General features: G+C 35.6%; 1 protein-coding gene across 1 annotated transcript; it reads left to right on the forward strand.

Moving 5' to 3' along the window:
- On the forward strand, window positions 1–25,604 carry LOC113062846 (tumor necrosis factor receptor superfamily member 21-like). The gene is made up of 6 exons (XM_026232873.1): window positions 1–390; window positions 8,465–9,107; window positions 11,299–11,820; window positions 17,626–17,891; window positions 23,510–23,723; window positions 24,736–25,604. The coding sequence occupies exons 1-6, from the start codon at window positions 352–354 to the stop codon at window positions 24,963–24,965; spliced, it is 1,914 nt and encodes a 637-aa protein (XP_026088658.1). The 5' UTR covers window positions 1–351; the 3' UTR covers window positions 24,966–25,604.
- Window positions 25,605–26,101: the final 497 nt, after the last annotated feature.

A 26,101-nucleotide genomic window follows, 5' to 3' on the forward strand; every position in this document is an offset into this window, starting at 1 on the left:
GTTCCCGCCCATCATCCGCAGCCCGTCGTTGCGGCACAGGCAATCAGTAACCTGGACAAACAGCAGGCAGACTTTAGTCCACAGATCCATCCATCATCGCTATGGGAATTATAGCGTTCTTCTTCCAAAACGAAGCGCTTATCCCGTACTACTTGAAACCCGTGCACTCGGGAGCACAGACTATAAAAAGGCGTCAGTGGACGAAATTTGTACACTGAGGGAATAATCCAGCTAAGGGACAATACCTCACAACAACGTGGGTATCCTGTTGATGCGGAGATGCTGATGCTCCACCTTTGAAGTAACAGATGTGCACCTGGGCATATTTAAACAAGTGATTCCACCGGGACAATGCCTGGGAAAATGTCTATGACTTGGTCGCTGATAATGGTAAGTGGGGGATACATTTGTGTACGCATTATGCTTCTCTTTTCTTCTCGAATATTCTAGTTTTTGTTGGATTTAAAGGGACAGTAGCTGTACCTGGTGTCGCTCTTTAGTGCATACTGTAGTGAGGATGCAGCCCAAACAAGGACAGGATAATAAGGCAATTATTTTCTTTTTTAAACATAATAGTTACGGTGGCACACCCTCATTTTAGGCTATTGTTTGTGGTACGTCTTACATCAGTCAATATTTAATAATAAAATCGTAAAATAAGAATTTTATCAAATGTGGAATGGTTAAAGGTTAAATTAGGGACACAGCCTGACCTATTTTTCAAGGAAGCCTTTAAAAATAGGAAGTACACTTTGTTATTCTTGAATTAATATATCTTCAAGTGTGTTTCTATTTTTGTAGTTATGACTTAATATTACCAGTTATTTACTAGCCTACATACATTGATTTGATTTACTTAATACCATGCCTTATCATTTTAAAAATATTTGTTTCTCCCTGTTGTTTTTGTTTTAAAGATACTGACTATTGATATTCTTTATTTAATACATGACTGGCTACGTGACCGTATAGTCGTGGGTTTACTGTCATTTTTATATACACTACAGGGCTTGCAAAATTTTAAAATGCCTGGTAGCCTTTTGGGCAGGCATTCTTCAGATTTTGGTATCCCAAAATAAATCTAACTAGTCCCTATAAAATCTTGTGAACTTCACTGCGGACATATCAGCATGATCAAAACTTCTCTGATCGTATTTTCAAGAGAGTAGGGATGCAGACTTCTGAATCACAGGTCGGATTTCATTATTCAGATGAGAAAAAAAAGAACAAAGTTAGGGATTATTTAAATGACACTATTTTAAATGAATATTTAAAGAACACTTTAGTCTACTTTGATACCACAGCAAAAACTGCATTAGTAGCATAGCCTATATATGATGATGATATGATGGTATAAAGATTCACTCAACTTCCGATGCGATGTAAATATTTTAATTAGATTTAAAAAAAATTAAGCAAAGGGAATTTTAAAAGGTTTCCTTTTATGATTTCTCCATCAAAATTCTGTACATTTCTTTGCTAAACTGAAATATCTCTAATTACAAAACTGAATTGAAATGTAAAAAATAAATTTGAAAATAAAAATAAATTAACACAAAATAAATACATATTTTTATATAAACAAACTAAGACTTTGCCTGTGCTCTTTAAAAATTAAAGTCAACCTCTAATCACAATCAAAACAAAGATGCTGCATATGTTATTTAGAATGTAAGTAGACTGTATAATTTAGACATCTGAAGCAAAAACAGAATGGTCTGATTTTAGTTTTTTTTCTACATAAAACATTTCTGCATAAAAACAGAAACAGCAGACGACGAATGAGAGCGTAAATCCACTCTCTGATAGCAGGTGGCGCTTATGGAACAGCAGAAATACTGCATTTTCTTGGTTACCACCGTAAAAAAAAAGCAGCTACTACTTTAATATGCATTAAACCGAGGCAAGATGAAAAGAAAATACCAACTAAAATGTTCATATAAACCCCACACCCAAATGTATCCCGATTCAATTAACATCTCAACCAACTTGAAACGTCACATATTTTTATTGATTTTCAACTGGCTAGAATGCATCGTTACACCCATAGTGGCAGTAGTCGGTAAATTAAGAAAAAATTGACAAGATAAATAAAATAAGGTCTAACATTAGTTTTCAGGCAGAGAAATGTTGTAAGGAAGTGTAAAATAACACTGCATAATGTGCACTGTATAAATTACATATAGATCTTTAAAGCTGACAAACTGTAGCAATTATTTATAGAATGCACGAAATGCACAAAATATAAGTTATTTTGAGATCATTTTGTTGGTATATGTCCATTCAGGTGCATGTATATGTGAAAGGGGCTGTCTGGAACGCTGCTTTTTGTGTGCGCACTTTGAGTGAATTTGTTCAAACAACAGTCCATGAGTACAGAATTGAGTTCTCTTTTGCCTCTTCTTATGCTTGAATTGCTTAAAACGCTTGAATGTTTAAATCAGCAAGACTTAGAAACACGTGCAAATTATAAGGTTTGGAGGTTATACATTCTGGTAACCATAAGTGACCCTGGGCCACAAAACTCGTCTTAAGTCACTGGGGTATATTTTTAGCAATAGCCAAAAAAAAAAAAAAAAAACATTGCAATGGGTCAAAATTATCGATTTTTCTTTAATAACAAAAATAATTTGGATATTAAGTAACGATCATGCTCCGTGAAGTTATTTTGTACATTTCCTTTAATAAATATATTAAAACTTAATTTTTGATTAGTAATATGCATTGCAAAGAATTCATTTGGGCAACTTTAAAGGAATTTATTTTTTTTCAGATTCCAGATTTTCAGTAGTTGTATCTACTAACAAACCATACATCAACGGAAAGCTTATTTATTCATCATTAAGATCGATTTATAAATCTCAATTCCAAAAAATGCACACTTAAGACAGTGTGGTCTTATATGGTCACACATAGGACGTCATGCTAGCAATTTTTGTGAGCCCTGAACTTGTTATCATTTTAAAAACTTGTGCATGCCATGAATAATACTTGTGTCATTGTTTCATAGATGATAATGATATTTTTGTCATGGCTTAATAAGCCTATTGTATTGTAAACATTTATATTACTTAATATCCTCATGCAGTAGGAAGTCAGCTGAGGTTAATTTTGGTATATCACATCAGACTGGCTCATCCATTAGCAGGCATTTATCAGGGGACCTTTAAATCCCAAAATGCACACAACTTACTCTTGCTGTTTTCAAAAACAACTAGATTTAGTTGTTTGATACCCATGGTTAATATACATTGTTAGTTTCACAACACAAGAAGGTTTAGCAGTTTTCTCTGTCAGTTTAAACCATCCATTTGCCCTTGAAAAATGCATTTATTGGCATTGGCCCAAATTATGTAATGTGTTTGGCAGGTGGCCATTTGCAGGAATATTTCTCACTCATTCATGCCGACTGCAGACTCTTTGGCTGTTGTTGATCATAAAATGGGCATGAATGCCTCCAGACAGGGAGTGTTTGTTCTTGCTTTGCAGTCTTCAGTTATGACGTATCAGAGGTAACAGGTGCCCTGCTTGTCTAGCAGAATCTGGCTCATGGAATCCTGATGATATCACATCTCTGTGTCTGTTCTTGTAGATTTACATGCTGTGTTTGGCTTGAGAATCAACAATGGTTCACAATCCTGAAGTTCATAGGCATACTGTATTCACTAAGGCACACCCCAGATTAGGGGGTTGTTCTATGACACTTTTACGTTTGGTTCATCCACATGTTCAATCTTTAGTTACATCATTGATTACTCGATAAGTATAAATAATTGTAAAATAATGTACTTTTGTTTGCATAGATTGCTAGCTCATGTAGTGAAATGCCAGGTCCATTTACTCACAGGTTAGTCAGGAAACCCCTTGAGTCATTCCAAAATGTGAGCGATGGCTCATAAGAGCAACTCAGTCATCACTCAAGCATTGCAAGCTGGTAAAAATAAAGTAACCTGCAATAACTGACGGATGGCACGAATGACATAATAAATTGTGTATATATATATATATATATATATATATATATATATATATATATATATATATATACAAATTATTTTATTTTTTTTGCATGTGTTATGTTTTGTATCCTATTTAATACATCTGGCTTTTATTGCTCATATTTGGAGCTCATACTCGAAAGCAAAGCATATCACTTTTATTCAGAAGCACCAATTTGAGCAAAAATCTCATTTTTTTGTAGATGTTGATATGGCCAAAAGTAAAATGAAATTCTAATAGCTTGTAATGTTAAATCAGTGGTATCTACCATATTTTTCGGACTATAAGTCGCACCTGAGTATAAGTCGCATCAGTCCAAAAATACGTCATGATGAGGAAAAAAACATATAAGTCGCACTGGACTATAAGTCGCATTTATTTATAACCAAGAACCAAGAGAAAGCATTACCATCCACAGCCGCGAGAGGGCGCTCTATGCTGCTCAGTGGTTCATTTCTCTTGGTTCATGTCAAATTAATTTTGATAAATAAGTCGCACCTGACTGTAAGTCGCAGGACCAGCCAAACTATGAAAAAAAGTGTGCGAAAATACGGTACTTGTAAAATGTACAATGCATACTGTATGTCAGTCTATATCTCTGTCTATATCTCTATCATCTTGAAATATTAATAACAATTTGGAAGTTATTATTAAATTGTTATTATATTTACTTTCACATCTCACAGCACAAAGCAATGTATAGATCATTGCACACTAAATTCACAGAAATTGGTAGTCTTCTTTTTATTATGTGGCTCTAGTATCACTAGCAAAAGCGTCAAACTGAGTCACTGACATCCTGAAGTAAACTCTGAATCGCCTCGGATAATCCCGCTGCTCCCGAGGGGGAACTCTTCATCCTCTCTCTATATCTCAAGATTGGAAATACCCAATATTTCCTTTCTTTTTCTTTTTTTAAGAAGCGAGAGGACACAAAAAATCATCCGTACAGATTGAAGATTCCATTTAGTGCTGTTGTACTATTCTTAATGTATTAATTAATACGCATCGGACTCAGTGTGCAAGGTTTCTGTGTGTGACAAATTTGTATGATTTAAAATACAAAAAAAAAAAAAAACAGAAGGAAATTTCTGACTCATCGTGGAGTGACCTTTTCTTCTTAATTGAGATTAAAAGGCTTTTGTTGATTCACATTGCCTTCTGGGTAATAATATATATGCCTTAGCAAAGTCCACTTATGTTATTCTATATGCTTAAGATATGTTATTTTAAAGGGGTCATATGACGTTGCTAAAAATAATTTTTTTGTGTATTTGGTCTAATGCAATGGGTTTATGCAATTTAAGGTTAAAAAAACACATTATTTTCCACATAATGTACATTATTGTTGCACCTCTACACATGCCTTTCTGAAACACGTTGGTTTTTACAAAGATCATTATTCTGAGAAGCAAGGTGTAGGCTCATTGGCCAGCTATCCAGTGCATTGTGACTGGCTGAATACCTCAAGTGTGTGACGTAGTTTTGCTTTCACAAATAGAAAGGAAAAACTGAAATGGCATCAAACCCCTTTAAGGGGTTTTCCATTGTTTTCTTATTGTTTTATTAGTTTTCATTTTAGTTTTATTATAACATTATAATGCCATTCATATTTTTACTTTTATATAATTTAAAGCAGAAACCAGTCTGATATTTAGTTGACATTTGAGGCTTATTACTATAGACTATTTTCAGTTAGAGTGTTTTCAGCTTGTTTATTTTCTTATAAAATAGCGGCATGCAGTTGCATCAAACAATGGTATAAAACTTCAATGTACATGGTGATAATCTTAATTTAATAATCGCAATTTTAAGGAAATAATAGACAATTATGATTTTTATCATAATCGTGCAGCCCTACTTAGAACAATCTTTTTGTATGTGTTTCTATGAAAGTGACACTTTGAAGGGTTTATTTTGAATTGGTGGCAGAACTGCATATTTCTGAATGTCGAGACATTACACAAGAATTTGAAAAACACTCATATTTATAAGCATTCATAAAATTGTCCAAATTTGGGTTTCGTACAAGTGCCCTTTTAACCTAGACACTATGTAGGGTGGGATGAGAAGGTGGAGCTGTAACATCTTACTGTTTTGTACATAACATCCCTTCTTGTGGTTATAGAAAGCAAGGGTGCATGAAAAACTGTTCCTTTTATCTTAGGTTGCCTGTTCCTCTTTCCAGAGCTGGTTGAAAGAAAAAAACAAGTTGTGAAACAACAGTGTACTCATTTTTTTTTTTTTTGCTTTAGTAGCACAGTAAGCATACAGACATTATCCTGTCATCAGTGAAGTTGCTGTTTTCTCTCTCGCTGCCCTACTTCAAACCGTCGTCTGTTAGCTCAATGCTGGCCCTCTTCGAGAGCTAAGGCCGCTGGGAAAGTGCAGCTTTGTCTAATCGCTATTCATGTTCAGTCTGTCGTCCTAAAACAATCCCCATCACCTCACGAAGAGCAACATGTTCATCCGAGCCCAAGCGCTCTGGCATCGTCCTGCGGTTCCCATCAATGTCAGTATGTGTTTGCTTTAGAATATTAATGTAATGTTTGTTTTGATTCAGCCCTCCCTGTAATAGCAAGGAAATTAGTCTCCTTTGCTTTAAAACTAGTCTCCTGTGCGGTCTGTTGTTGAGGAACTGTAATAAAACTCCAGGGGATTCATGATCAGCAGTTAATAGAACTTTGTGTTTAGAAACTGATGATGCAGCGAGGCTTTTTGTGCGCCGCAATTTCCAGCATCATATTCTTTGGTGACAACTTTTATACCGAACCCTGATGCCTGTCATGGCCAAAGCCCCATTTAGGTGTGGACTTAAAACGTGGGCTAGCATCATAAAGTATATTAGGTGCAGTTAACATGCTGTACAGTCAGCTTTGCTGGATGTGCCGGAGGAATGGGAGACTGTTATGATCAGAATTTGGCTTTCAATGAAGCACATTCCAGCTGTAGTAACTTTAGAGCGGCTGTTTTTACAGGCTTCTTGTCATTAAAAGTTATTCTGAAGGTCACCGGGTTGTGAGAGTGCTGTCAACACATTCCAGGGTTCCCTTTTGTTGCTCTGTAAAGTGTTTTTGCATGGTTGATTTGTTGCAGACTGTGTAAATGTTATGCAGACAAGTGTTTTGGAGAGGAAATGTGCTTATGTTTTTGCTCACATAGCTGGATAAAGACAACATGCTTGTTGATCCAATCCCAGAGCATTTTGATGTCACTGTATAATGTTTTTGAGGTCATCTGCTCCATATGATATCGATGTTCTCTTTGGTATTTTTTCAAAATGCTCATTATATTTTTTTAGTGTTATCTGATGAAATTGAAAAAAGGAGACAGATTTATATATATATATGTATCTATATATGGTTACACTTTAGTATAGGGTCCAATTCACACTGATAACTAGCTGCTTATTAGCATGTCTATTATTAACATATTGGCTGTTTATTAGTGCTCATAAAGTACATATAATGCATGACATCCATAATCCTACCCAATTCCCTAAACTTAACCACTACCTTATAAACTATAAGTAAGCATCAAATAAGGAGTTAATTGAGGCAAAAGTTATAGTTAATGGTTGGTTAATAGTGTGAACTGGACCCTAAAATAAAGTGTGACTATATCTATATATATATATATATATATATATATATATATATATATATATATATATATATATATATATATATATATATATATATATATATATATATATATATATATATATATATATATATATATAATATATTCCATATATAATGAAATTAAATGTTGTTCCAATTGTTCCAAATAAAAACATTGTCCTCAAGTAAAATACATTTTTGATAAAGCAACTTTTGAGAAAGGTATATTTTTACAAATCTTTACAAATAGTGTAGCCAATTATAGAGTCTAATTTATTGTTTTATGTATATAGTGCCCTATTTTGTTTAAGACTAAGATACAGTGGAGATGATGAACAATATTAAACAGTTTTTTCTGTCTTATTTCAAATAAAATGGTTAGCATGAAATGGAAATTAATCTATTTTCTAAATACATTCATTGATCCTTTCACATAATTTTTTACATTTTTTTTTTTTTTTTTTACTTTGACTTTTTTTTCTATGAAATGTCAAAATTCTATTATGTTGCTTCACATATACCTGCCCCACCCTGCATTTTATTTTTCAATAACTCATTTTACTTGGATGTACTTCAAAGTAAATAAAAACAAAATAGGAACATCTGTTGCTACTTCCATTTCATCACAACTTTAAATGACTGATGGCTCATTTTCTTGAATTAGTGACTTCCACTGGTGTTTATGTCATTTGAAATGTCAAACTTTGTCTTTGTTGACTCTTCTTCCAATACAAACCGATGACACAGTGGTCATTTATGCTAAATAGACATTTAGTTTGTATTTTGATTGTTTGTATTGTCATTGCATAACAGTCTTCTTGTTGTTCTTTCATTGCTGTTAGCTGCTGATCACTGTGGTCAGTGACGTCTTAACCCACACACTGACCCCCAGCCCGACCACAGAGAAGTCCTTGTCTCCTCGACACTACCATCACATCGACCCCACCACTGGTAACAAGCTGGAGTGCGACAAGTGTCCGGCAGGCACCTACGTGTCCTCCCACTGCACAGAAGCCAGTGTACGGGAATGCAGCCCCTGTCCGGACGGCACCTTCACCCGGGGTGAGAATGGTGTTCAGCAGTGCCACCACTGTCAAAGACGCTGCCAAGCCCCATTTGTCGAGAAAACTCCCTGCACGTCCACCACCGATCGATTGTGCATGTGTCCACCAGGCAGCTTCTCCAAGGGTGGAAAGTGTCAGCGATACTCATTATGTCCACCGGGGTGGGGCGTCCGAAAGCGAGGGAGTGAGACAGAGGATGTGCGCTGCCGGTCATGTCAGCGTGGCACCTTCTCTGATGTGGCATCAGATGTTCTGAGGTGCCGATCTCACACAGATTGCTCATCTCTGGGCTTAACCCTGCTGATCAAAGGCACAGAAAAGACAGATAGTGTGTGTGGGCCAACTCCAGCCAGTTCGGTCTATGTCCTACTTGGAGAGGCCTCCGTTTCCACGGTTTCCAGCACTGAGTCAGCATACAGAGGTGAGAGTGAAGAAGCTCAGTGTAGAGCTTTTCCTTATTGAATAGTGCACTTAGTTAACTAGATGCACTGACGTTAGATAGATAGATAGACAGACAGACAGAGAGACAGGCAGACTCTAAACAGACAGACAGACACATAGATAGATAGACAGACAGACTCATAGATAGACAGACAGATTCGTAGATAGACAGACAGACAGACAGACAGACTCGTAGATAGACAGACAGACTCATAGATAGACAGACAGACTCGTAGATAGACAGACATACAGACAGACAGATACGTAGATATACAGACAGACAGACAAAAAGATACGTAGATATACAGACAGACAGATACGAAGATATACAGACAGACAGACAGGTAGATAGACAGACAGACAGACAGACATGTAGAGTAGATAGACAGAAAGACACACAGACAGACAGACAGACAGACAGACATGTACAGACAGACAGACACATAGACAAACAGACAGACAGACACGCAGACAGACAGACACGTAGACAGACAGACAGACATGTAGAGTAGATAGACAGAAAGACACGTAGACAGACAGACACATAGACAAACAGACAGACAGACACGTAGACAGACAGGCAGACAGACAGACATGTAGACAGACAGACAGTCAGACACGTAGACAGACAGACAGACAGACAGACAGACAGATACGTACGTAGGCCTGTACAGGTGTAGATGTTTATCAGCAATAGCTTTTTTTAATTTCCCACTTGTTTCTAATGATTGACCGATAGATCACTGATGCCGATATATTGGCCGATATTTGGTATTTTTCAAATAACGGCATCTGCCGATAAGTTTCTCTGCTTGGCCGATGTGGTCGAGTCTGGACTATTATTTTGACGGCGCTGAGAACGGCAGTGCCTGAGCACACAGTGCTCACATTCTCCCTCTTGTTCGCTGTCGTCATTAACAGTTCTGTCTAATATGGATAGAATTGTCTAATAATCAGAACGGTTAAACGAAGAAGTTATTGTACACAAAAAGTATTACAACGATTGCTTTTATATTATTAGTAATAGAAAGGCAAACATTTTAATACTTTCTTGTTTGCTGTCAGCATTAAGTTTATACACATTTATATCATTTAAACAAATATTTGAATGGCTAATGAACATTTCATTTCACAAACCTTGCAAACTTAGTCGAATCCAGCTGTGAGAAGTGTGCATTTTTTTTCCCAGCATGATCGTGTATTCTCTGTGTGACGATCAATCCATGTGAATTGAATGCTTTAAACTTTAAACTTGTGATTTAAAATCATGCTGCGCTTTATGCATTTGCCCACTGTCATATTCATGTCTCTCTGTGTGCTGTATGTAAAATGAGGGTTACCCTGGCTTTATTTGAAAAATATGATTCCCAATGCACACAAACTTCCCAGAATACTGTGTGCCCTTTTGGTTGCAGGGTTTACACCCTTTTTAATTTAATATTTATTTATTTGTGAAAAATACTTTGTCATGTAAAATATAAGTATGTTTATTTTACATGTTTATTTTTTAATCCATTGCCAAATGGTTTCAAATTTCTTAACTATTAATAAAAAAAACTTTCCAAGATATCGGCATTGGGCGTCAGAAAAACAATATCGGTCGAACACTACTTGTTTCTATAGCTTACTGTGTAAATAATTATAATTATAATTATATTATTCTTATTAATAATAGTAAAAATAATGTCAATAATACATTAAGTTATTTAACACCTTTTAATTTACACACACTACCATTTAAGAATTTTATGCTTGGTAAGATTATTTTAATGTTTTTCAAAAGAAGACTCTTGTGCTCAACAAGAGTGCATGAATGCATAAATAAAAGTGTTGATTTCTTTAAAAGAAACGTACTGACCCCAAACTCTTGAACAGTAGTATGTATGTAGAAATAATGCACAATATTTCTGATTCCTCAGTTTGCATTGACTTTATTTTTGGGGGGTCAAATCTGAGCAGTTAAGATGAGAAATCCATGTGAGATTGTGTTGGCTGTGCAGCACAGCTCCACTTTGCTATCAACACATGCCAGCTTGATGCTGGATTAAAGTTTTAGATACTCTCCCTTCTGTTTTGTTGTCTAGGATAAGCTCATCATTAGGACTGTATTTAATTCTCTCTCTCTGTCTCTCTGTTTTTGTCTGCAATTATATGATCCACTCTGCCCACAGCAAGCACTGCAGTTTCACCAGCTGCAGAGAGTCAGGATGTAGCAGGGGCGGTCCTCAGTAGCACAGACGTGGCCCTCGATGCTGACTACATTCCCACAACCACATGTTCCTCCAAGGCTAGTGATGAGGATGGTGGACTAAAAGCTGCAACTCAGGACTTTGCTCAATTGCAAAACAAGCTTTCCTTATCACAAGACCCCCAGATTGCCAAGGAACAGGCCATGGAAACTCTGTCTGAGGGCAAGGCTCAGGTTTCTGGCTACCGGCCCATCCGCAGGGGAGCGCCGAGGCCTAGCACACACAAGCACTTTGACATCAATGAGCACCTGCCTTGGATGATAGTCCTGCTGCTTCTGCTGGTGCTGGTAGTGATCGTGGTGTGCAGCGTAAAGCGCAGTTCGCGGGTGCTGAAGAAGGGTCCCAGACAGGATCCCAGCAGCATCATGGAGAAAGCCATCCACAAGAAACCCAGCTCTCCAGTGCAGAAAAAGGAGAGGTGGATCTACTACTCAAATGGACAGGGTGAGTTAATTTTTTTACATTTTTATACTTATATTTCAATGTTTTGTGTTTGCGCACAAAACGTTTGTGATGGAAATAATATGAGATGGGAGCAAAAACTAGATTTCAATGCTTTTGGGAGCAAACTCTGAGAACATAGCACTGAAAGAGAATATATTCACCATGTCCTCTTAAGGGCTCCATCACAAATTAGATTAAGTCTGATTTCTATTTTTATTTATTTATTTTAGTAATTTTTCATTATGATTAAAATGACCATTCCAAACAATTAGAAAAATCTTATTAAAAATAAATTACAATGCAAAATGATGTTAATTTAGCCTTTTTTTTTTTACCTTTGGGTATATAATTCTTATAAATGCTAATGTAAATTCAGCTTTACACTATAAAGTTTTTCAACCAAATAACTTAAGGTGAAGTGTGTATTTTTTCTATGTTAAAATACTTTCTCCTATCCCAGCTTATCTGAAAGTAAATCATTCGTAGATTGATTTTCCCAGAAAATTGTAAACACTGTAGGATTCTCATGGCTCTGTTTGTTTGAGAAAATCCCAACCAGCCCAGCTTTACAACAATGATTCAACCAGTAATGTGATTTTGAGGCATGGCTGCCTGTTTGGCTTACCAATGGCAGGCAGGCGGAGTGTCCTCAAATAGGGAAACTTGTGCAGACTTTACATACTTCACCTAGAACTAGATTGACGAATGGCATTTATGGATTTATGAAAAAGTGTTAATGCTATATGGATGACCCAGCACTTTGCAATCTGAAAAGTGGCACAGTGAAATTCCAATGCACTAGAGCATCTGTGGATCTGTCTTCACACCAGTGTGTATCGTATTGAGAACTTCAAAAGTTAAACAAGCAAGACCAATATCAAGATCACCTCTCTCGTTTCCTGTCAGTCACTTGATCAAACAGAACCTGATCTCTTTCTCATTCTGCTCCTTGTAGCCTTTGGTTTACATCTCTGGAGTTTCTCTTTCTTTCTCTTTTATTCATTATTACACACTCTTTGCCGTTTAACCTTGTTGTTACTATGCATCAGAGGCTGCTAGGTTAATCAGGACTGTGGCGATGGGCAACGGCTTATGTTAGCCTCAGATATCCGCCTGTGTGTGTCTGATTCTACTTGAGCGGTTGGAACCAGATTATTCCAGTTCTTTGTGGTTTGAGAGCTAGAAGAGTTTATCAGCAGACATAGCCTTGTGGGAGATGAGAGGAGGGACTTCCTTATGTGTCATGAGACATGAATTCAGGGGTCCTCTGTATATTGTGCTGGAACCTCACCCTTGAGCAAACACCTAACCATAAGTATTGGCATATGTCATTTATTCCACACCGTTTTGCTACAGTTGTGACTGATACTTTATATTGTGTGGTTTGCTGAGGAGAGGTACAAGCATTCCGATTTACATTTTATGATAAAATGAATAATAAAATGACTAAATATGTCTTACACTCACAAATGGAAACGGAATATTATAGAGACTTTCAGCTGGGCTGTTTTGACTTTAGGGTATTAAGAAACCACCTAGCAACCACCCATAAAGGTGTGGACATATTAACAAAATTTTATTTGCAAAAATTGTCTGTTGTCAATAGTGTAGTGAAGTATGAATCATAGTTCACACAGAAGTCACTTTCAAACCAAGCAGCTTTCTTTTAGTCAAAGCATACAATTTGCATGACTAACCGATCCTGATGCAAAATCTGTGTGGGAAAACCTTTTGTTCTCATGAAAAGTTCCCAATCCATTGGATTCCTATTGAAATGAATGAATTCTACCCAAAAACAATAAATTTGACCTCACCTTAAAGGGTTAGTTCACCGAAAAATGAAAATTATGTCATTAATGACCACCCTCATGTCGTTCCAAACATGTAAGACCTCCGTTCATCTTCAGAACAAAGTTTAAGATATTTTAGATTTAGTCCGAGATCTCGGAGTCCCTTCATTTAAAACGTATGTACGCTATACTGTCCATGTCCAGAAAGGTAAGAAAAACATCATCAAAGTAGTCCATGTGACATCAGAGGGTCAGTTAGAATTTTTTGAAGCATCGAAAATACATTTTGGTCCAAAAATAGCAAAAAAAGTATGACTTTATTCAGGATTGTCTTCTCTTCCGTGTCTATGTGAGCGAGTTCAAAACACTGCAGTTTAGTGATATCCGTTTTGCGAACGAATCACTCGATGTAACCAGATCTTCTTGAAACAGTTCACCGAATTGAACTGAATCGTTTGAAACCGTTCGCGTCTCCAATATGCATTAATCCACAAATGAATTAAGCTGTTAACTTTTTTAATGTGGCTGACACTCCCTCTGAGTTCAAACAAACCAATATCCCGGAGTAATTCATGTACTCAAATAGTATATCGACTGAACTGCTGTGAAGAGAGAATTGAAGATGAACACCGAGCTGAAACTGATAACTAACGAAGGATTGACTCATTTTCGAGTCAAGAACCCTTTCTGTTGGACACGTCCGATTCGAGATCCGAGGAGCTGATGATAACTGCGCATGTGTGATTCATTGTGAAGAAGACTGACACACAGCGCGTCTGAACGGAACTGATTGTTTTGATGATTGATTCTGAACTGATTCTATGCTAATGTTATAATGTTAAGGCTTGAATGAAGGGCAATCATCGCCAATGACCCCATTTACGTCGAGCGCAAAAGAGCCGGTGAACCGTTTTCTTCAACCGGTTTATTGAATCGAACTGTCCGGAAGAACCTGTTCGTGGAAAAGAACCGAACTTCCCATCACTACTGGTGACCCGAAAACACTTTTTTTTTTTTTTTTACTTTTGCAAGCAAAGAATTTATTGAACGCTGACCTTTTGTGTTCAACTGAGATCGTAGAGCCTCCTTGATTCATGTTAGAAAGCACAGGTAACCTTTACACAGCCGGTTGCCTCCGCGAACAAAACTCAAAACATTTCCCTAATGCATTCAAGGTGGGCAGTTGAAGTGCATGTGTGTCTGTTTACTACATTAGTAAAACAATGGCCATAAAGGGCCGCATGGGAAACATATATAAAGATGAAGGAGTGATCGTACAAATAATGAATTCTTTCGTTGGAGGTATAACAAAGCACGCATAGTGAAGATCAAAGACGTAGAACCACCCGCATGTACGCCTCATATAACAACCTCTGCAATAGGTGTTATCTATAAAAGCCCACTGGCCAGAACAAGGGTGGGCTGGGTTTTTTATAAGAGATGATTAGGAACCTCATGTTTGAGCTCTACTCTGCCAGCATTTTGTTTAGGAGTCAGAGAAACTCGGGGGAAGCTTGTAGGATCCCCTTGCTAGTGAGCCTCCCCTGGTCTTCATCAGGCAAATTTTTCTTGTTTTAATGGGGAAGTTGTAATTATTACGGCTGGTACAGTGTATGAGGTGTCAGGGATTTATGGGATGACTGCGTTGCTGTGAGACATTCCCACAAAGCCACCACGCCGACTCACTAAAAGGGGAAGTTCTGACTCCCTTTGAGGATTCTTTTGTTTTGTAGCCAACTTAGACCTGTTGCAGCTGGTTTGCCATCTCATTGAATTCTCATAGGAAGACGTTAAAGCTTTGTTTTATTGTAAACGGCTGTGGTTGATAATCTGTTGTCTTCATACATGAAAGTGAGCCATGAGGTATTTCTCCACTTTTACATAACACCTTTTTTTATGTACCCTATTAACGGCTGTTATTAAGATGCATATAGTGGTCTGATCACAAGTGGTCAGCCACTTACATCTAGTATGTGTCTCAAATACATCTCATGTGACAATGAAATACTGACAATGGATTTTTTTTTACTTAGAAATTGCTAGTAAATTTCACCAAAAAGGGCAAGCAACATTAAATTTAATGTCAAATTTATAAGTAGAAAAACTAAAAATAATTTGTTACAATGTAGTAAAAAAAAAAAACTATGGGTGATGTCACGGACACTATGTCCATGTTTTTTTCTTCTTCTTCTTGTTCTTATTGTTATCGGAGTTGAAATTTGTAAATTTTCCCTCTCTCTCTCTCTCGTATATATATATATATGTGTGTGTGTGTGTGTGTGTGTGTGTGTGTGTGTGTGTGTGTGTGTGTATATATATACATATATGTATATATATATATATATATATGTATGTATGTATGTCTTGAATGTATCTTTATGTATATTTAATGTATTATATGCAATATAAATACATAGATTTACTGCATACAAAAAAAAGAAAAAAAGAAAACATTATATAATGTTAAATATTAAATAACAACAAAAATTCAAGTCACATTATTTTAAGAGTTTAGGAATAACATTGTACTTGCTGCATGAAGCACATACAAGCCTGGAAACATTTGTGAGCACGCTGTACATTCAGGTAGTGGCGGCACGTGTTTTTCCTGCATTTCATAAAAGTAGCCTTCGGGAATAGGGCAACCAAGTCCATCACGCAGTACAATCATAGACAAGGGACAGCATCATGCGACCCATTGACTTTGGCCTAGATCACTCAAACAGAGCCTGTCCTCCTTTAACACACTGTCATGCTGTAGCAACCTCTGGAAAAAACAGGCGAGAGGATGGGCAGCCTGCAGGCCTTGGCATTTTTAGATCCGCAGTGCAGTCTGTGGCACGCTATCCTCCAGAGAGCTCCAGTGAATTTGCTACAGATGGATCCCAAACAAGACAGATCTGGCTTACAGATAGATGCTTTAATACCTTCCAGCAGTAGTTGTCCTCTACAACCATCCTGTTATGCTGAACTCTGTCATGTTTATCTCATGTAGAGACTAATTCAACATGGATTTCATTGATCTGTTCTTTTTAATCGGGTTATCTTGTACTTTGACAACAGTCTCTTAGAAAACAAGCTTCAGAATTTCAGAGTTTTTCAGAAACTGTTAAAACTGTTTAAAACATAAAAAGTGGTTGCCTTTTACAGAGTTTCTATTTACAACTAATGTAACTAATGTTTTTTTTTTTACATAATAACAAATGATCTCATTCTTGACTAGCCTATAGCACAAAAAGTGTGAGATGAGTAACACATGATTAAGTTTAATACATTCAGATCCCTCACCCTGTGTATGATCGATAACAAACACAAATAAGTATCAAGTGGAAATATGCAACACACAGTATATACGTATATAATTAAAGAGTTAAATATAAGTTACATTATACTCATGTTTCCCTGGGTTTGCTTCAGGGGTCCACTCTTAGAAAGATTCCCTAGGAAGCAACTGTCGCTCTATACCAAAGTATATAAACACTGCAATCAATCTAGGTCTTTCATATGACCTAATCCATGGGGCAGCATGTCCCACAGGAGCCGCTGATGTACTGTAACCCTAGAGCTCTGCCCTTCTGCCCATCCACTGTATGATTCCATTCGCTTAGTGTGTCTACACTACATTACGCCAACAGCACATCATTTACAAGATAGATGAAGGATTTTTGATACTGCAGACACAAAAGGCAATGCATACACTAGCATTCAAAAGTTTGGGGTTGGTAAGATTGTTATAAATAATTTTGAAAAAAAAAAAATATATATATATATATATATATATATATATATATTTGATCAAAAATACAGCAAATACAATAATGCTATGAAATATCTCAGTCTTCAGTGCAATGCATTTTAAAGTATTAATTACAAAAAAACATGTTACCTCCAAACAATAATGGCATTCTGCACTGCACTATAATATATCAGTACAGGTTGTCACTGTACTTGTTGAGGCTCAAATTGTAGTTTACAGTAGAAAAACATATGATTGCCCTTTCCTCTCATATTCTAGGCGTTGACATCCTGAAGCTGGTGGCAGCACAGATTGGCAGTCAGTGGATTGACATGTATAAGTCTCTGGCCAGAGCCAGTGAGCGAGAGGTGGCCGCCTTTTCCAATGGCTACTCGGCTGATCACGAGAGGGCATACGCTGCTCTGCAGCACTGGACCATACGCGACAATGACGCCAACCTGGTCAAGCTGATCAATGCCCTCCACAGCCAACGCCGCATTGACGTGGTGGACAAGATACGAAGTGTCATGGAAGACAATCCTCAGGTGAGTGACTAGGTTTTAGGTTGATGAATGATGTTTTCAGTTACAGCTGTTATTTTCAGCTGGTCATGTGTCTGGAACATGGAGCCATCCATTAGGCCAGGGACCCTGGGAATGCAAAAAAAAAAAAAAAAATCAAATAAATAAATACATTTTGGTAAAATAAACAAAAATTATTCAAATGAAACCATATTTATTAAAATGAATAGTAAATTATTATATAAAGTTAAAATAAATAATAAACAACTAAATAAACAATTCAAGCTAACATTTTAATAAATATGATTAAAATTTATAAAATACATATTTAACATATTGATAAATAAATAAATAAATACATTTTGATTTAAATAAATAATGCATCAAACAGTACAGTGCTGCTGTACATTTTATGTACAACTAAATATTAAGCAAATATTTTACACATTTATCTTACGAATTTTTCACAGTGTTAACTGGGTTTTGGGTCTTTAATAATCATATTTAGGGGTTTGTTTAAAAAAAAAAAAACAATTAAAATTGTTTTTATTAATAAAATAATACAATAAATGGTTTACACTATATATAGTCTAAGTGTTTGTATTGTTGTATATTAAAAAAAAACATCAGATTTGTTCTGTCATGGTTAAGCCACAAGCTAATGTATTAGTCAGGCCACAATAATGGGTCAAGTAGTCATGTGTGTGTATATAGTCTTACACAACACACACACCCTAGGTCTAATAACTCTGTATTTGGATAATACGTGTGCAGAAGTGTAAACAAACCACATGAGTGCATCATGACTCCTGGCTGCATCCCACTGAGCTGCATTACTAATCACAAAAGCCTGACAGGCTTCCGGGGATGAAGGATCATTCATCAACTTTCATTTTCAAGCCTTTCCTGTGTTCAGATTGTATAAAGACCACATTATATTTACTCTGTCCTTGTATCAAGGTCGTGGTAGATTGTGAAGTTAAGGCTTTTGGACTCATTTTGATGCCACTGATATGACCAAGATAAATTGAGATAAAATTTATTTATATGTCTGCCTGTCAACGGCATCTCATAATCACATAATTGCCAGTGCGGTTGTTGACTTTCACTTAACGTACATTTGTGAAGGTTGAACAAAGTCATCTCTCTGCAGAGCATGTCCTGTTCACCTGTTCTTTTCATATGTCCTCATGCTTTCTTTAGAAATCTGCATGTTTAAATTAGTAGTTCACCTATAAACCTATAAATTAATATTAAAGAGATTTTTTTAAACCATTTTTTATATATATATATATATATATATATATATATATATATACATACACACACACACACACACACACACACACACACACACACACACACACACACACACACACATATATATATATATATATATATATATATATATATATATAAAATTACAGGAAATGTAAGTTATCAGTAACAGCTAACCAACGTTGCCAGTGAAATGTAATTCAAATTTTTTTTTTTTTTTTTTTTTTTTTTTTTTTTATGATTTACAAGAATAGTTTTTTTTATTTTATTCAGTTGATGTTTATTGCTTGAGAACAACAGCAATATGGAGGAATTTAATAAGTGACAATCTTGATGCTTTACAGTACCTGGTCACCATTAACTTTCATTGTATGGAAAAATAAAAATTACCATTTTCTCTGATTCCTTTTGTGAAAATATTTGTAAAATATTGTTATCATAGTTTTTTTAATGATAGCGAAAATAAGTACTACTAACCAACAATTGGTCCCAAAATTTTGCTGGACATAGCCTTTTTTTCTACTTTATTATTTGGAATCTTGCAATATATTAAAATAAATTACAATTTATAAAATTACATTTTATTGTTATTATTTTTTGTTTTATTGATACTATGGCAAATATCCGCCCTTTTCAATTGTTCTTTGTATTCAGCTGCTGAAAGTAAGTCATACAAGGTTTTTAACAACATGAGGATGAGTAAATAATGACAGGACTTTTATTTTTGGGATGAACATCCCTTTAAAAGATGTGAACCACAGAACGTGAGAATGGGCCTGGACATTTTCTCTTTCTCTGAGCAAAAACACAATGATGCTTACAAGAACTGATATTGAATCATCAATGCTGAATGAAAATGATGATTTATCCTCTTTTCTGTACCATTATCACAGACCGAGCGCCATTCATCAGAGTCACATGTTTCTAGATCAAATCACATGTATCCCATACGCCACAGTGTCAGGTGAATGAATTACACATAGTAAAAAAGAGAAAGACATTCATATCAGATTAAATGTTTCTCAAAACCATTAGGACATTTGGATTTAGGTATGCTTGTCCTTGTTTACAAATTACTAGAAAGTGAGGAAGGAGAATGAGTTATTTCTTCAAATGTGTGATCTCTTGTACTTTTTAAATTTCATATTTATTCATACTGCCTATAAAAAGAAAGACATGCACTTTTATGAATCACAAAGGATACAGAATCATACCACTTCGACTTAACATGCAAGTAAACCTCAGTGCTCCACTTGTTATGGACACCAGCCAAGCAATCCCAGAACATTTAGACACTTCTGAAAGCTGCCATCAGCATTGCCCTGTGCTACTATTTCCAAATTATAAAGTAGAAACAAGGAAACAACAACTTTTCTTTCTCTTGGAATTATATACAGGTATATATCATTTTTATGCATAATGTAAAAAGTTCTCTTTTCAAGCGGGCTATAGTCAGATGTGGACCATGCTCTGTGTGCTAGGTGGTCTTGTTGAGTCTGGAGCAGTGTCAGCTGCTGGTAATAAGATCAGTGCGGCAGTGACACACTTTCCACATGTGGCTTGTATCCGGGTGGGTGACGGCACAGTGTTCCTGCTGGGTCCCACGTTGTGCTTTCAAGCTTTTGCCAACAGCTTGTCTGCTGAATGTGAATAGAGAAGATATTTGGGTATACACCCACCCTTCCTTCCGTGACATGCATGAACAGTAGACTCTGTGATTAGAATAATGTCATTGACACTAGACACTAGACAGGGAAGACTTTAGCCTTTTTATATTAGTCCGTTTTAAAAACAAATTATATGGGCTCTGGCTATGTGTACAAAAATTCTAAAATTCAATTATATTATTCAATATTATTCAATTAATAACATTATTCAGCAAGGATGCATTTAATTGATCAAAAGTGACAGTAAATACTTATATTGTTCCAAAAAATATTATCTTGGAAATAAATGCTGTTCATTTAAACATTCTATTCATCATAGAATCTGTGCTGGGTTTACCAATAATGATTGATCTTAGCGCTTAAGAACGTTTTCTACAAGTAATTTTACGATCGTTCGTTATTGTTTCATGTGCCTTTCCAAACAATGCATGTAAAGCAATCACACCTAGCTGTGTTTTAAGTGCTACTTAGGAGTCGCTCTCCGTCTGTCAAGTGCTGAAATGTCACCTTATAGAATGGCTCGTAATTGTAGTACACAATAGTTTATTGACGTTAACCTAATGCTGCGTTCCAGGCAGACAACTTGGATATAATAACTATAATACAATACAATATTATATTATATTATAGTGTATAATATTATACTTTACATAATAATATATAATGTACATTATATACTGTATAGAGAGAGAGCGAGGGAGACGTTAGAAACTTCAGCCAGTCTTTGAAGCTTTTCCTACATTACTTCTTTTATTCGTTTTTTAGATGTTATATTTTTTCTGCCCCTTTTAATTATTTCATTTATAAATTAATAAAAAATAAAGAAAACTAGTCAAAAAAAGTGTAAAATAAAGCACAATCAAATCTTAAATTATAATCGCATTGCACTTGAATCTGCCGATTGTCCTGCAGGTGACTGCATAAATCGATCTTCTTACGATGCACTTAGGGCTTAACGATTACTCCAGAGCACTCGTAAATCTACGATGATTTTTAAGTGCTACTTAAGTTACAATGCTTTTGGGAAACAGACCGTAATATTAAGATCAGTCACAATCATTTTAATGAACTTCTTAGGCTTCAGATCTTTTGGGAAACTCAAAACTCAATATTATTAACATTTTACATTTCTAAAGTCAAAGGGAAATTCATAAACACATTAATCACATTGCATAAATTACCTCTATTGAGTTTGGATCATTTACTAACTGTTCAATGAAAATACTAGATTTCCTGGAACTGATTGTACTTTTGCAATAGCACAAAAAATGAAAGGAGAGAGAAATGTCTGTGGCCTGTAATGCTTCATTATTCCTATATGAACTCACTCAACCACTTGTGTTGCCTGTTGTGTTGTATAGCTGGTGTCTTTGAGTTCAGAGCTGTTTTTCTCTGTGTGTGGTGACTAATGAATGACTAAATGTGATATCTCACCCTGCCTCTTAGAGTAATGGTCTGCTTTTCTATGCGGCATTGATTATTCACTGCTGACTCTGAGGGAAACTTTCCCAGAAATGGAGTGGGTTACATCCTTCCTATAATGTAGATGTTTCACTTCTGAAGTTTAAATACCTGCCCAGGCTATTATAGGCTTCCTTCCTTTAATAGCTTATGTCAGGATTTCCCAATCTGGGAATCACCAGAGCTTTCTTAGGGTTCAGATAACCCTCAAATAGGTGGAAAAATCTTCTTCTGTTGTTTTGAAACTAGACATGATCAAACTATGGACACATGATGTCATATTGGTTTCTCAACACTTAAGCATACTATTTTACAGTTGAAGAGTCACCAATATGAGTATTTCACATATTTTACTGCCTTTGTTTCTAAGCAAAGTTTTTATTTAACATTTTAAATTGTAGATTTTTTGTTAAACATTAAACTGAAAGATTGTTGTTGTAATGTTATGCTGTTACATCATATATTATATTAATTTTTTTTTTTTTAATACATTCTTGACGATGATATGAAAAAACAAATAATAATTTATTATTTTTTGGTGTAATGTTACAGTAATGATGTGGATATATTTTACATTTATTTCTAAAATTGGATCGATAGAATAAAGAAAATAAGGGGCTAAAATAGGGCCTGTATATGGATTATACTAGGCATGTTTTGTGGATAAGGTCACTTAAAATGCATAGCTTGCTAAAATGGTGTCCATATTTGCCTTTAGTATCCAATACAGACTAAAGAACAGTATCAGACTGTGGTAATAAAATCTGGACTGTACCGACTTCCTGTAAAGTGACTCGTTCTTGGAAATGCACCATTAATGTTCCAACACACTGGTATTACAAGTATGCTTTGCACGCAGACGGGGGGTTTTGTGACTGTAACACAGGCCATGGGCTTTGTGGTCAGTGAATTTCTGTCTGTTTCATTTGTTCTCGCATGACGCAAAGGGACACAGGGAAATGATTAATGTGGGTGATCCAGGGCTACAAAGGCTGAACCCTTTGTGCCCATCCGGCCATGAGCACATAGAGATACACTTGTAGTGCCCACACACTATCTATCAGCAAAGACCCTCATTCTTTCAAATCCATTTCTCACATAATAGTTGTTCCAAGAAAACTTTTTGTCCTGACAGGATACACTTGTTGGTTCAGACCGTTACGAAAAAGAATCTCTAAAGAAATGTGCCGCAGAATGATGTTTTCATCAAGTATTGTGACACCTCTTTTGCCGCAGGTTGACCTGAACAATCTACTGACGGCTGTGAATGTAAACCATTGTCTGAGCCCCAGACATAAGCCTATCGAGTCGCCCGGTGTGGTGGTGGAGCAGTCCCCCATGGAGCACACCAAAGGATTCTTCACTGAAGAATCAGAGCCACTGCTGCGCTGCGACTCCACTTCCAGCAAGGACTCTGCCCTCAGCCGCACGGGCTCTTTCATCACCAAAGGTAAACACACACATGGAAAAACAGCTAGAAAAACACACCGTTAACCAAGTTAGTAGTAAAAACCTATAATTATAAATAAAAATACAATATAATATATTATTACAAACATAAAATGTAATAATAATAAATCATCATCACAGATGTTTTATGTTCCTGGATTGTATGTAGAACCATTTGCAAAGAGTTTAAATCATAATAAATGTAACCCATTTCATTCATGTCTTATTTTTCATTATTTTTTAGTAATATTTAATTCTGTTCTCATAATTTAACAATTTCAGTTAATGAATGTGTAATTAAATGTAATTGTCTTTTGCCTCTGTCATGTGTGTGGTGAAAGGTATTGTAGTAATATCTTACAATATATCACCCCCTCGTGGATGCTTTATGTTCCTGCATTGTTCATTCAGTTCAGTTTTTCATTTTTAGGCCCTATTAAATGCTTTATACATTTTTTTTAAGCATTTTTAATTTATATTAGTAAAATCTTTAAATAATACATGATAATCATTTAAATTCTCATCATTTAAATGTCAATTAAAATTCTGAAATAACACAGCAAGTATGTGTTTGTGTATATATTGATGTTTTATTTATATTACTTTTTTGTTTATTATATATATATATATATATATATATATATATATATATATATATATATATATATATATATATATTAGTATGAAATAAATATATATATTAGTATGAAATAAATATATATATTAGTATGAAATAAATATATATATTAGTATGAAATAAATAAAATGAGTGTTTATACTTTTAATGTATATTTCTCCCTTGTGGATGCTTTATGTTCAACCATGTATAAACAAATCATATGACATGCTATTTTTTTTTCTTCTTGAGTTATGATTTTTTTTTTTTTACACAATCTCATATTAAATATCACATTTGTCTTTTAAATTTGCACTTTTCTTCAAAGAATATCATGAATAGTAATTCCTTAAGAATTTTTTTAATTGATGGCAATGCTCAATCTTCTCTCCCGCAGAGAAAAAAGACACGGTGCTGCGGCAGGTGCGTCTGGACCCCTGTGAACTGCAGCCCATCTTCGACGATATGTTGCACATTCTCAGCCCTGAGGAGCTCCATATTATTGAGGAGATCCCGATGGCAGAGGACAAGCTGGACCGCTTGTTCGAGATCGCAGGGGTGAAGAGTCAGGAAGCTAGCCAGACGCTGCTTGACTCAGTCTACAGCCACTTGCCCGACCTCCTTTAGACCTTTACAACACCTCTCTATTGTCAGCTACAGAAACAAAGTGGCAGACACACAAATGTGCGCTCACTCCGTTCCATTGTGTCATTCAGTGACATGCACGAATTCTCAGACGGGAGCTTATTTGCACATAAAAAAGCAGCTCCTTTTGCTAGAATTCACAGAATGTAGAAGCAGCGTTCTCATGTTTGTGAGGCCTTGACTGGATATACAGCGGGTGTCAATGCTATAACCTCTCATAACAGCATATTCTTGCACACACCTCAGCATGATGTCTAACTCAAAGCTATATGATGTAACTTATGAACTGGTTTGTAAATTGTTAAAATCAAGCAGTTAGTCCTATGATTTTTTTTATTTTATTTTTATTTTTTATTACAACTTACAAATTAATCTCCTGATCAGCAAGATATTTTTGTTCCTTTCGTTTGTCTGTTTTATGTTCTCAAATATTACCACTGTAGCTTGTTTAGATTTCAAGGGCACTGAAAACTATTCTACCTGGTTCTGATACAAATCATGTGCACTCACTACACAACTCTCAAAATAAATCCATTCCCATGTGCTTTTCCAATAAAAGAGGACAAAAACAAGTATGATGTTACAAGTTATTTCACACAGGCTAGAGTACTAAAAAAAAAACTATTTCACAACATTTAAATGTAGCATTTGAGTGTTGATATTGCAGATGATGATATGTGGTACAGAGTGAATGTCTCTTAAACTCTGTTAAATCTAGTCACTCTGGTGCTAGATGTAAAACTATTGGATAGTGGTCGATTTTATTTCAATAACAGGGTGTTTATGGTCATTTGGCCGCTGAACTTAAAAATGTGGATCAAGATGAAACCGTAGCTTGAATTGACTCTCCTGGATTTTAGGAAGAGTGTCAGATGAGCTGTTTGGAAACAAACAGGGACAGAATCATGGAGCCGAAAGCTAATATGTATTTTAATGGCTGTTTTAAAGTATAACACATGTAACCAAGACCTTTATCATTATTGATAATTATCATGTAACCTGGGAAATCAATTCAGATTAAATCTATTCAAATCAAATTAAAGTTTGTTGTCATAAATTGTGGTTGTTTTCATGTGGTGTTCTTATGAATAGTGCATTGTTGGTCTTCTTTTTTGCTT

Source organism: Carassius auratus, chromosome 45 (assembly GCF_003368295.1).
Source record: "Carassius auratus strain Wakin chromosome 45, ASM336829v1, whole genome shotgun sequence".
Classification (NCBI taxonomy): domain Eukaryota; kingdom Metazoa; phylum Chordata; class Actinopteri; order Cypriniformes; family Cyprinidae; genus Carassius; species Carassius auratus.

Bases quoted from the DNA above. Each gene is read 5' to 3' on its own strand.
- LOC113062846 (XM_026232873.1), top strand. From the start codon at position 352: ATGCCTGGGAAAATGTCTATGACTTGGTCGCTGATAATG. The intron at 391-8,464 runs GTAAGTGGGGGA...CATTGCTGTTAG, and splicing joins TGACTTGGTCGCTGATAATG to CTGCTGATCACTGTGGTCAG. The intron at 23,724-24,735 runs GTAAACACACAC...TCTCTCCCGCAG, and splicing joins GGGCTCTTTCATCACCAAAG to AGAAAAAAGACACGGTGCTG.